The 13754-nt window shown below is 47.2% G+C and overlaps 1 protein-coding gene across 1 annotated transcript in view; it reads left to right on the top strand.

Moving 5' to 3' along the window:
• The first annotated feature begins 4450 nt into the window (after window positions 1-4450).
• Window positions 4451-13754, top strand: part of DONSON (DNA replication fork stabilization factor DONSON) — a 99388-nt gene continuing 90084 nt past the window's right edge. Inside the window, exon 1 of the mRNA XM_085621361.1 lies at window positions 4451-4913. Within this exon, the coding sequence (XP_085477487.1) occupies window positions 4524-4913 (390 nt within the window). The 5' untranslated portion in view covers window positions 4451-4523. The remainder of the gene's footprint in view (window positions 4914-13754) is intronic.

The following is a 13754-nucleotide window of genomic DNA, read 5'->3' on the forward strand; positions in this document are numbered from 1 at the left end:
CCGCAGCGAACTAGGTCAATGAAAACATCACACCCTTTCCTGGCTAGGTAGAATCGCGGCCACTAAAATGACCATCCTACCCCAAATCCTGTATCTCTTACAGATGCTCCCTCTCCGTCCCCCGGCGGGCTGGATTCAGCAAACTCAATCGGACTTGGCGCAGTTTATTTGACAGGGCCGCAAGCCCAGATTCAAGCACGCGATATCAATCTTGCCGCCCGAGCGAGGAGGGGTGGGGATACATGACCTGCAGCTTTATTTTTACGCATCACAGCTCCGCTACCTTGTAGAATGGAGCCGTTTGGAGTCCGAGAAGCATTGGTTGTTCCAAGACCAAGCGGTAGCGGCAACGACCCTGCAGGGTGTCCCCTTTCTTTGTAAGGCCCACAGGCCGCCAAACCTCTATGCTTCCTACATCACGGGCACGATTTTGAAGGCATGGGACCGTACTGCCCTGACACATGCTCTGACATCCTTTCCCTCCCCCTTAACGCCACTCGTTAACAATCCAGAATTCCAACCTGGCATGGCAACCAGGGCCTTTGCGCTCTGGTGGCCCTCTCCGTGCAGATGCCTCGGGCATCTATTTGATACGGATGGCATTCTTTCCTTTCCACAGATTCGAACAGAATATGGCCTCCCGGAGACTGAGAGGCTCCCGTATATACAGCTCAGACATTGGGTCTTGCAACCCCAAGTGAAGCCCGGTGCCCAGCGTCCCCTTACCACCTTTGAGAAATGGCTTATTACTAGGTCCTCGGATAAGAAGCTTATTTCCGAACTTTACAAGCACCTCCTGGCTACTAACGCACATACGTACAATGCTGGCCGGGCACGCTGGGAACGGGAGATTGGCAGATCCCTCACCCATAAGGAATGGGATAACATCTATTTTAGGGCCCGACACTCAGCACACCACACAGGCCTTACTGAGACAATGACTAAGGTGGTTACCTATTGGTACTATACGCCGGAGCGCCTCCACCGTTTTGATCCTCGCCAGAGTGCTTTCTGTTGGAGGGGCTGTGGGGAGGTGGGCACCCTAGAACATCTACTGTGGAGTTGTGAGCACATCCAACCTTATTTGTCCCAAATTCTGGATGAAATAGATATTCACCTGGACACACAGCTCCCGCGCTTCCCGGCTTACATCCTTTTGGGCCTGCCAAACCCGTTGATGTACCCTCTAAAATCCCGAAGGGGTCGCCTGATCACCATTGCCCTGGGAGCGGCCACACAGAATATACTGGCGCACCCCCTTGCCCCCACCTCGTTCTGGATGGCTGCAGAGACTATGGTTGGTGTTGGGTATGGAGAAGCTCACTCTCACTCTGGCAGGCAGAGGGTCTGAGTTCCCAGGGCTTTGGCGTCCCTTCCTCACCCTCCTCCAAACTGACTTCAGGGAACTGACGTGCCCCCGCTATCACAGATTATTGCTTCTGGCTGACAGGCAAATCCCACAGAAGGCCCTCCCGCGTAGACCTACTAGACTGAGATGATCCTCTGTGGGTCCTTTAATCCTTTCCTTCCCTATCCCGTGGGTTTTTAGTTGATGGACGAGAGGGGGGGGGGAGGGTGGAGGGCGGAGGGTGGACATGTTTGGGGAGCTTTTGCGAATATTGCCTTTGGAGGGTTCCCCCGCTTTTTTCCTCTTTTTTCCTATGTTCTTCCTTTTATTTTGTCCTCTCTTGTAGCCTCACTCCATGCTTCTTACCTGGGTAATGCTATTAGTCGCGACACTTGTGTCTGTTATACGCTGTATTCAGGAGTCGGGGTCTGGTTTCATTTTCTCTCTTTGTATGAAAATTAATAAAAGATTTAAACCATAAATGTGATCTAGTGCTGCGTTAACAATCCCTGACTAATAATTAAAGTAAATAGAGACAGAAAAGTCATGTTACAAATGAATACATTTTATTCTATTTACTGCCCTATTTAGTATCATGTCTAGGCCTTTGCACACTCTTAAAACTACAACAAATGACTGGTATTTTTCTTTTGGAGAGGTAGCAACCCTACAGCTTAGAGATGTTTTAATCTCCCAATTTAGCTTTCCTTTCCTTTCCTAATTTATTTTGTTTTTTGCCAGGACTTTACCCTTTCTATTACTCCTATCTTAATGATTTTAAGTGATCACAATGTCATGACTTCAAAATCATTGAGAATACATTTTTCAGATCTCTCCTGGCAGCACCCCAATCTGCACCTTCTTTTGTGATCCATGAAGAGCTAGGGGTAAGCTACATTTCAGATTTACTGGTAATACGGCCTTTGTAAATTGTAATTGTAATTGCATTTATATAGCGCTTAATACCCCTGACTAGGCGTCAAAGCGCTTTTCCGGCAGAACCCAAAAAGGATTAGTGATGAATTAGTATAGGGAAATATGAAATTAATTTGAAAGGTGGACATGTTAGTCTGTTATTTGGGTTGAAAAGGATAGTGGAGGGTTAGAAGAGGGAATGGTTTGCATTTATATAGCGCTTGCTACCCCTGATGAGGTGTTGAAGCGCTTTTTGGGGAGTAGCATGGTACTCTGGAACCCAAACCCAAAAGGATTAGTGGTGAATTAGTATTGGGAAATATGACATTAATTTGAGCAGTGGACAAGTGAGCCAGTGCTTTGTATTGAACAAGGATTGTAAAGGGTTAGAAGAGTGAAGGGTTTGCATTTATATAGCGCTTGCTACCCCTGATGTGATGTTGAAGCGTTTTTCGGTAGGTAACCTGCTCCCCTGGGAACCCAAACAGGATTAGTCGGGAATTAGTATAGGGAAATATTAAATTAATTTGAGCGGTGGACATGGTAGTCTGCTATTTCAATTGAAAAGGAATAGCAGATGGAAGAGGGAAGGGTCTGCAAAGTTTTTTTTTTTTAAAGTCAGAAGGAAGGGTTTAGAAAGGCTTATTTGGGAGATCTGATTAGTAAAAGAGGTATGAGGATGCAAGGTGTGGTAGAGGGAGGAAGAGTCTAGAAAGGGTTATTTTGGGGATCAAATGGTTTTCAATTTTGTCTAACCCTGATTTGAAACTTAACGGGATTATACTGAGGGACTGTCTGCTTCTGAAGAAGGCCAAATCAATTCCTTGGCTGAATTATGTTAGCCAAGGAATTGATTTGGCTGAGTTGCTGGGTCGCCCTAACTTGTATTTTCATCCGTAGAACATTAGCAAGGGGGAATTTATCTTGGGTGAAAAAACGTTTTCTACCAGGCAGTGGACAGAATTTGTAACATTTTCTCTCCGCACGCACATTATCATCTCCACCCCTGTGCGTACCAAACTATACCGAACCTTTGACACCAACCCTCAGATTCGTTTTATGTTGACTTGCTTTAGGCTGAACCAATTGCATTAGTTTCTAGCAGACCCTATTGAATTGGAACAAGGCCGATAATCTACCTGTGTTAACATCTGAGATCAGAATACTTTTAATTTTGTCCTGTCTTGTCACTTTTATCATGTTCCTTGTAGACAATGTATTTATTCTTCCTATACTCAAAGGGAAGCAGTTTACTCAGGCCAGGCCTGCTTTTATGTTTTTTTTACAAATGTTAAATAATGAATTTGTTTGTTTTAGTGGTGCCAGGTTTTGTAATGACTGCTGTAAGGGTCAGAAAAAAAGGGGATGATTGGCTTTTTTTATGCACATATGATAATTTTTATGGTTTTATCTTAAACATTATATTTTTAACCATTTTTATTTTTTGACTCTGTTCAGATCAAACCTGTCTTTGAGGCCGTTTATCTTTTATTGCGGTTTGTAAATGCCATGAAATGTTTTTATTGTGTGTTTGTATCTTTTATGGTTATTATTAACCAATGAAAGGTTATTTTAACATACAAAAATGTAATCACACAAACTATTTACCCCTTAAATAATTAAAAAAAAAAACTTTACACTTTGCCTAAGCCTTCCACTTCAGGACCAGTGCAGTTGTTTTAAGTCGTTTAAGTCCCAATTTAAACCATTTCATTAAAAGGTTTATAGCTATCTCGATCAGCTCAGGACAAAGTGTAACTCAAAGTGTCATACAACATAAAGCATGTAAACGTCACACATAAGCATTCTGCGAACACAAAAGTGTCACACATAAACTGAAAACGTGGCATAAATAATAACACTACCTACCACAACCTCAACTTTAGAATGCCCTAACTTCAGAATGGACTGAGTGAATCTATTTAATATAGTTGGTACGTTCGACAAACAGGTCGAGTGTTCGCAAGTTTCTTTCTTTGGATTATATGAAAAATACCCTAATTCGCTTGTTTTGTTTCTCATCTTTCGCACAGTCGTCAATGAGGAATGATTGGCTTTTCCAACATGGCCGTGACATTTTACTACTTGAAGTTCAGAAAGACCAGTCAACTAATTCGCGTCCTTCTTTTGTGTTCACATGAGATCAGAGTGTCCTGTCTCCGCGAATACTGCTTTCCTGTTGGTTCCAGCTTTCAATACGTAAAAGACAGCTTCACACGCGCGTTATTTCAAAACAATTCAGTTTCCCGCCACATCTGCCATGGCTGATCTGCTGCCCGGCTATTCCCCCAGCTTCAAGAAGCCTTCAGAGATCTTGCGGCTGAGGCGAAGAAGTCGGCGTGCGCAGACTAGCGGGGATGCCCCGCAGATACCTGGCGTGCGGCCCTTCAGTCCGGGCCTCAAACGCTCTCCAGGCGCTCACGGGGCTCTTAAGCGCAGGAATCCCTTTGCCAACCTTGAGAACACAGTATGCAGCCCAGGCAAGAGAAGGGCGCTGCCTAGCCAAGGGGCATGTGGAACATTACCAGCATGGGAGAGCGGAGTGCAGCGCTGCGAGGGGCTTCGGACACCACCCAGGGAGGTGAAGACAGAGCTGCATGGATGGGACCGAGTGGCGGCGCCAACAGCCTGCAAGAATTTGGGACAGCAGGTGAGTATCCTCAGACCTCGCGCTCACTTCAACTTTCAGACGGATTCTATTTACCTTTCAGTGATGATTCTGAAAACGTACATAAGGCTGCTAAATTGCCCCATATCATATGATACCTTGAGCCAGTCTGGGTATTCTAGGCAGCAGCACTCTGCTTTTTGGTATTTGTAGCTTTTGGGGGAAGGGGAGGTGCTTTCTTTTTGTTGTGGTGTGTGTTTTAAACACATTTTAACTCTTCGGTTTCAGCATGTGAAGTGATATTAGCTTACGAGCCAGTGCTGGCTGTGGGTATTGCACTTGATAAGCGCCTCTAAGGCGGTGGACACTATATACTGAGCCAGCCTCCTACAATCAGCAAGTTGAATTCTAGCTTTAAAAATCTGCATACACCCAGAAGGTCACAGGCGCATATGAGAACTAGCTGACCTGGTCTTCTATCTGTGAGGATAAAATAGATGAAAACCATTGCACGAGTGACGCTAAACGAGACTGGTTTACATGGGTCTTTGTTAAGTCTTTACTGGAAACTCCACAACCGATACATTTGCCAATGCTGTGAAGTCTCTGTGGCCACCAGTATTTTATTATATTTATTATTTGCATGAAGTGACCCTGGTAACATGGCAGTCTAGTAGGCTGTTAACCCATTGCAGTCTTGTTCGGTGCTCTCACATGTCATACATTTTTAAAAGCATGTCTCCTTAGATTGATCTGCTGTTTATTGCTGCAGTGTTTCTTCTTTGTTAACCAAAAGGTAAGCTTATGACTTGGAGACCTATACCCTGACAATGCTTTCCACCGTCTCGCATATTTCAGAAGTGGACTCTCATAGTTGTTTTTCTGCAATGGGCATCTCTAACAATGCAGGAAAGGTTGTTGTACTGTTAGTGAAATGGAGGGCATTACAAATAGTTGGGTATCAAATGAGGGTACCTACTGATAATAAATTAGCCTGGAACTAACGTAAAATCCACTAAATGTTAGAAAATTGAAAAATAAATCTACGGCCTGGTGATATCGCAGACAGACATTCTTTTGTAGGAAAACTAAGAATAAGTGTTCCAAACCTCATTACATGAATGAAAAAATAATTTACATATTTCTTTCCAGAACTGAAAGAAATGAGCAGTTCTTGCTCTGTCATACTTGCTCGTTTTAAAACCAACATTGTGACCATTGAGTGTGGAATGACCATGTGCTGTAGTGTTTTTTTTTTTTTTTTTTTTCCTGAAGTCTCTTATGAAACTTTGAGCCCTGCTTAGGATGCAACTTACTAAATAATAATTTGATCTGTGAAATGATTAAAAAGTTTAAACCAGTGACTGTCGCATATTCTGCCATATAGCTGGTTCCTAAAGAACACCTTTTCTGGTAGACTAGCTAACCGCAGATTCCTTAACTGAGAATATTCCCTAGCTATCAGACTGGATCCAGAAAATCTTGAGCAGTACCTGTGCACGCCGGTTGGAGGCACCTACGACTGCCCGCATCATCCGCTTCGGATATGACGTGCACAGTGCCTATACAGGCGCCACCCCAGTGTGCTGACATCAATTTCTTTTGTGACATATTCCATGCGCACAGACTCTGAGCCATGTTCGAACGGTTGTGACTCGTGTGCATAATCTAAGTAGTAACATCTAGTTCGCAGAGAGGAGGAAGGAGGCCTTTAAGGAATCTGTGGTTAGTCAACATCCACGTAGCCGCCTAGCATATGCCCAGGACATGCACCCAGCGTGCCAGTGCATTAGCAACAGAGGTGGCTTTGGTGGAGTGAGCCTTCTGGAGACTGCTTCCTAGTCAGTACGTAGCAGATTTTAATCCAGAGTACAAAGGCCTTGCCTTTCTTTGCTCCAGTGAATCCGGTAACACATTGCTTGTCCAGCCGGTGTTCTTTTATACGATTGGATAAAAAGCCCACTTTGGGTCCAAGCGATACTCTCACCTCCTCCTCCTTAGAGGGGGGGAGCAAAGAATGTTGGGAGGATGATAGTGACTGCCGATTTAAGGGTTGGGGGGTGGCACCACCTTTGGGGAAAAGGAGGTACAGGTCTGAATACCCAGTTTGTACAGGTAGAAGCTATTGTATGTCAGGTAAAAGCCGGAAGCTCACTCACCCTCTGTGCTTATGTAATAGCAGCCAGGAAGACAGTCTTGAGAGCCATAAGTCTAAGAGGACAGCTGTGCACTGGTTCTAAGGGAGAACACATCAGATAGCTTTAGAATAAATTCAAATCCCACTGGGGCATAATGAAAGGGAAAGGTGGAAATTTGCTGCAAACCTTTCAAGAAACTAGTCCCAAAAGGTGTCATAAACTGGAAGGGCTGATCTGGCAACAATAGAAAACAAGCATTTACAATGCAACGGTCTCGGCATTGTTAAAGTTAGAGCTATTGGCATTGCTCATGACAATGCCGTTTCTTTAAATGTTTTAAAAACAAAAACATAAACAAAAATAATGTCATGAGCAATGCCAATAGCTCTAACTTTACCAATGCCGAGACCATTGCATTGTAAATGCTTGTTGTGATATATACTTGAGTGATCAATTGGGCTGTGCTGCTTTGAATCCCTTGACTGCTTCTGGAGAGTTTAGCATGGTGTGCCGCCGGACAGGTAAATTTGCTGCTTCTGTCATCGCATCCAGATAAATAATACAACAAGTAACATTACACGCACAACAAGTCAGTTGTTAGGCGCAAAAGCTAAATAAGCAACAACTTTGCCTTGGTAGATAACATTAAAAAAAGCTTCATTTCTGAAACAGTGAGACTGTGATAGAGCTATAACGAGTCTCTTTGAAGTTACATTAAACGCAGCAAAGGGTGGTACTGCTGCAGAGTTGTTGTATTTTTCCCACCCCGAGGATGAGGGCAAAAAAGGAGAGTTCGATAGTGACTCCTCTCATCACCTGCTTTTTAGCACCGGCAGGACCCGGCCCACTTAAAGCCCTTACTGTCCCTTTAATGGCGCTGATTCTCAGAGGTGTATTTCCGGCGTTGCTGTCCTTGGAGCACAGTGCGGTTACTGTCCCTTTAAATACTCTGCGGCTGTGTTGCGCAGTTCCCGTGCTTTTCTTATGATAAAGATTCTATCCAGCGCCTATTTTTTTTTTTAATATGCCGAAATGGACGCGTATGCAGTGCGATTTTGTCGCACTGCATGGATTTAATCCTCCCTGCTCGTTTTACTATTTAATGATCGTTTGGCAGCAGCAGCACTATGAATAGCTTTGACGTTCAGGGAGGGAGTATTTTTTTCTCTCATTTCGCTCCTGTCTGCATCTAACAGTCTCTCTCCTAGGGCTCTTAGTTACAGTGCAGCAGCCAACCACCGGCGGCGCCTCCTGCAGCCAATCACCGAGACCGGGGAGCACCGTCCGTGTTCAGCTCCCGAGTCCCGTGTTAACACTCTGGTGACATAACTTACGCGCGTCTCCAAGCCTGGATAACTTTCATCGGACCAGCTGGAAGTGAAATTCGAAGGAGGTGCAAAGTGCAGGTCCCACGCGCCATCTGGAACCAGAACTCATTGCCGGTTCTGTGGACGGAGCTGGGAGTGCTTTCTTTGACGCAGTTCCGGACTAACTACGGATGTATCATGTTGGGGACTTTTGAGCTCTGTCTCAGAGAACCAGTCTGGTGCCACTGGTGCCCCGCGGCGTAACTGTACTGTTGCGCTCAAAATTCTGCTCTAGTATACCATTTCAGCACTTACAAGCGAAGTCGATCAGTCCACGGTTAATTCAGGGAGATGGCGTGGGGTTTAGAGAGTTAGAACGCTACCAGACAGACAATACACGTCCAGCCAGTGACAAGGCCTGGCTTTGCCCACCACCGTAGTTACCAATGCAAGCGACATCTGGAAGTCTGGGGGTGGGGCTGTTACGAGTTGTACAATGAGAGCCCATTTCGAAATGAAAAACAAGGCAGAGCAAAAGGCACACCACCGCCTTTCTCCGAGGCAGAGCAGAAATGCCTCGGAGAAAGGCAGCGTCCTTTTCGGATTCGGGGGCGTGTTTTGCTGTTGTCTCCTCCTTGAGACTTCTTGCAAAAAACACGCCCCCCGATCCGAAAAGGACGGGGCCTGTTTGGAATGACTGACCTCTTCTCCAATGGCTGGCCAGCATTCAAGAGGCCAGCCAATGGAGAACAGGGGAGAAGAGGGGCGGGTTCAAGCCCCTCTTCTCCAAGTCATTAAATCTCCGACTTCCGGTTCTGCCTTTCGGCAGACCGGTAGTCCTCGACCTAAACAGTCAGCCGACAGATGCCCCTTAACAGTGCCCATAGCAAGGCCTTTCTGGCCCATCGACAACGCAGACGCAACACTTCAGACAGGTTTGCATGAAGTGGGTCAACAGGTTTGGTCGAAAACCAAGCTACAAACTTTAGTCCCAATGGCAGGTATATACAGATTTGGTTGAAGGCCTCGCTTCTAGACTGAACTTAACAGCCTAGAAAGGAAGATCATAAACACTCACCTGTTGCCGTTCGATCTCCAAGTGTGAAGGTGGAGCATGCACAGGTTTGGATGCAGGCCGCTGCTGCGACTGAAGATCCTCCCAAAGAGGCAGCCTGAAAGGAGGACGGATGCTCATGTCCAGGAGTTTGGGATACCATACTCTCCGTGCCTCGTCTTGAGCAACTAAGATGACTTGGCCCTGGTCGGCCCTTATCTTCTTGAGAATTCTAAGCACGAGTGGTATTGGCAGGAAGGTGTACAGGAGTCACGAGTTCCACACCAAGCAAGAGCCACTTCGGAAACTCCCATGCGTAGAAGTGCTGACACTGCACATTCTTAGCGGTCGCAAATAGATGGAGCCAAGGTTTTACCCATTCTTGGAAGAGACCTAGTACCACCTCCAGGTGTAGACTCCAATCATGAATGGTTCACAAGGCGCCAACGACTGAGTTTGTCTCCCTTGGCGTTCATAAATCTTGCCAGGTGTTGTATGACCAGAAAGATGTCCTGACGTTCCAGCCATGTCCAGCGGTGCAGGGCCTCCTGGCACAGGGTCCTTGACCACACCTCACCCAGCTTGTTGAAATACAACATGCTTGTGGTGTTACCCATGAACACCTGAACCAGCCTCCCTTCAATGGGTAGCAGAATGACTTTCAATAACCAGTGGATGGCCCTCGACTCCAGCATGTTGATGTGGAGCCTCGTCTCTGCCGGATACCAGAGACTTCTGATCTTCACCTCTCCCAGGTGGCCTCTCCATCCCAGGAGTGATGCATAGGTCACCACTGTCCTCTCTGGTTGGAGAAGCCGCTGACCAAATCCTTGATTCAGCAAACGGCACTTCAGAACTTTTACAGTCTCCTTCGAAAGACTGACCCTGTTGGAGAGATTCCCCTGGTGTTGTGCCCACTGGGACTTCAGATTCTTACTCGTATGCCATCTGGCATGCTTCACCAGCAGGATTCCCACTGCACAGCCCGCATCTGGTGTGCTTCACCAGCAGGATGCAGGAGGCCATAACTCTCAAGATTGTCAGTCTCTCACCAAACTCCAGGACAGAGGCTGAAACATCTGGATTATTGCCCAAATGTACTGGAGACACTGTGCTGGAGGGCCGATACAGAACCGCACCATGTTCAGAATAGCTCCGATGAAAGGAAGCACTTGCGGAGTCTGGTTTGGCAAATATAGAAAGTTCGCCATATTCTGGAGATGGTGTACAACCACCTGTCGCGAGCCTGCCTTCAGCAACAGTCATCGAGGCAAGGGAAGAATGGGACACCTGACTTTTGAAGATGAGCAGAAACTACTACAGTCACTTAAATGATCCCGGGGGGGGGCCCTGGTGAGGCCACAGGAGGAAGCGCATCGAACTGGAAATGCTCCTAGTCCACTGTGAAATGCATGTAATGTCTGTGGGACTGCAAGATGGGCATGTGCTAGTAAGTGTCCTGCAGGTACAACACTCCCATCCAGGCTCTAGAGCAGACAAGTGTGAGCATCTTCAATCTGTCCTTCCTTAAGGGGTTGAGAGGGCTTATGTGTAGAATAGCGCAGAGGCCTTTGTTCTTTTTAGGCACCAGAAAGTGGCAGAAGTAGCAACCACAACCTACTTATGGCATCTCCCTCTCTGAATCCTTTAGCTAAAAGACCCTTCACCTCCTAATGTAACAAGGACCGGTGGTCCTCTGACAGCCATTCTAGAGACGGTTGACATGTGGTGTTGAGGAATGGAAGAGAGTAATCCTGCTGCACAATCTGCAGCACCTATTCGTCTGAGGTAACAGCCTTCCATTCTTGTAGAAGGTGCTGTATCCGGTCTCCTTCCGGATGGCAGTATGTCGCTGAGGGCACACTAAAGAGGTTTGGGGAGCTTGGCAGCTGGTAAGTTGAAGGACTGGGCTGCACGGCGCCCACAAGATTTGTGGGAACTACCTCCGTGGCCACAAAAAGGCTGGGAAGTCTGATGGCCCTGTGCGCATGGATGGTATTGTCGATGAGACTGAAACCCTCTACTGTAGCCACGCAATGGGCGAAAGGCAGGGGCAGTGGACGAGGCCCAAGATCGAGACGTGGCTTGGCTATTTTTAAAGCGCTTCAGTGCTGCATACGCCTTGGCACTGAACATGCGAGAACCATCAAAGGGCATGTTCATGAGGCTTGCTTGGACATTGCGTGAAAAGTCCATTGACCGCAACCAGGTGTAACGCCAAAGTGCCGCTGTAGAGCTTATTGCTCTGCCTAGCAAGTCCTTGGTTTCCAACCCACGCCAGATGCAGCGATGAATTCACCATCCGTCATCAAGCATAGCTTGCATAAGGCTCCCAGAAGCTTCTTACAGAACTAAGGAAAGCACCTGCACCACCAAATCCCACAAGGCATGGGAGTTGGGGCTAAAAAGATCTGCTTTGTTCTTCGACCGCAATGTCAGACTGGTTGAGAAGATCCTTTTCCAAAAAATCTCCAACCTCTTGGACTACTTGTCCGGGTGAGTAGTAGGGAATGCTCGCAGGTAAGCCTTAGCTGCTGAGGCCTGCACCACCAGACTCTCAGGGGATGGGTTCCTGGTAAAGAACACTGGATCTCCTTGTGCAGGACGATGGCGACTGGCACTGTGGAAGTTGCCTGGGACCCCTGAACAGGGTTTAGACCAGGCCTCCAATAAAACATCCATGAGGGTTTTGTTAAATGGGAGCAGAGGTCCCACACTTGGGTTCCCTGGCTGATTTTTCTCTGTTGAAACATTAGTCTTAACTTTCACAGATGGAAACTTCTGGGGCCTCCTTCTCATTCCTTTCTCCCTTCCTCCTCCTCCCTCCTTTTCCCTTCAGCCTCCATCATTCTATCCCGAATCGCCATTGGGTGCATCGACCGGCAGTTGGAGCAAGACTTGGGAGTCATAGTTCAACCTCCAACACACAGACCTCTGTCTGTGGCATTCCCTGCAAGATTTAAAACCCATATGTTTTGTTGGGGACATGTCCCTAGCACACTAAAACCATTTTGAAAAATGCCCCAAGGAAAAAGTTGGTCAAAAAGTGACCAGGGTAGCTCTGGATCCCTGACTGTTGGTGTGGAAAGAAAATAATTGATGTAAGCACGCTAGGGTGGAGCATATATAAGCACCGCTCGCGTCACATCGGGCTGGGATGATGTCGCTGGATAAGTGTTTGCGCCACCAACTGGTAAAAAGAAATATTGCTCAACATTTTCTGGATCCATGCTGCCACCTGGGGAGTATTCTCAGGATAGGAATCTGAGTTTAGATGTCTCTTTGAAAATACATAATCTATCTTGTAACTCTCTCAAATGAGATGTGTAGTTGCGGATAATCTAAAGAAACTAATTGTGCTCCCTTGGGTTGGGGGGGTGGGATGTTTTCAGATGCCTAGATGGCAGACGTCTAACCTCCCAACTCTGCATCTGTTCCCACTTATCCTACATTTATCGGCTCTGCTGGGGGTCATCGGCTCTAGATTTCGGCCCCACTATTGCGAGGGGTGACTGGCGAGCTGTGCAGGGCTGGTCGATGACTTGCGTGATCCTGGCACCTTGCAGACTGAGTTGCAGCTACCCTTGCACTCGAGTCTGCCTGTGGCCTGCATCTCTTCCTGCTACTACAGTGGGCGTGGATGGACTGTTTTTTTTATGCCGCCTCAATTGCCTGGGGCTGGTTGGTTTAATTTCATGATCCCACTCCATCTGCCCCGCTGACGTCCGGACCGCTCTGCGAGGTGCTCCAGAAGAGTGGGGGGGCATGGGGCTTTATTTTGCACTGCCTTTTGTGGCCTTCCCTCTCCCCTGTTATGTTGTGAGGACCACGGAGCTCACAAAGGCGTTTGTGTACGGGGTTGAGGGTGGCCTGGAACGCAATAACCACAGGAGCCAAGATTCTGTGTTGGGGAGGGGGGGGGGGGGGGGAAGGCGGTCACTCTCGTTGTTCGCCTGACTGGCGTATGCCCGTGCGTCACCCATTTATTAACGTTGGGTCACATGACCCTATGTGGCGTGCCTGTTGTGTCACAGGCGCGACACATTCCTCCCCAACAAACGTGAAATAAACAACGAATTTGCAATCTCAGTACCATACCAGTTCTGAAAGTGTCAATACCTAATAGCTCACCATGAGCAACATTTCAAACATGTAATTGAGAACAGTCTTACGTGAAATAGTCCCTCAGCCGACGACTGGGCTCAGGATTTTCTCGCAGGCGGTACTGGACTCTGCCACGACCCAAGGCCTCTCGGACAGCCACACCAGCCGGCATGACACCCTGTTCACTTTTGGCGTCGCCTAATCCTTCTCTGGAGGTCTCCTTTCTGGACTCACCGTCCTGATGTGGGTTACTGCTAGGTTCTTCATCCTGATCCCTAGC

Source organism: Triturus cristatus, chromosome 8 (genome assembly GCF_964204655.1).
Source record: "Triturus cristatus chromosome 8, aTriCri1.1, whole genome shotgun sequence".
Lineage (NCBI taxonomy): Eukaryota > Metazoa > Chordata > Amphibia > Caudata > Salamandridae > Triturus > Triturus cristatus.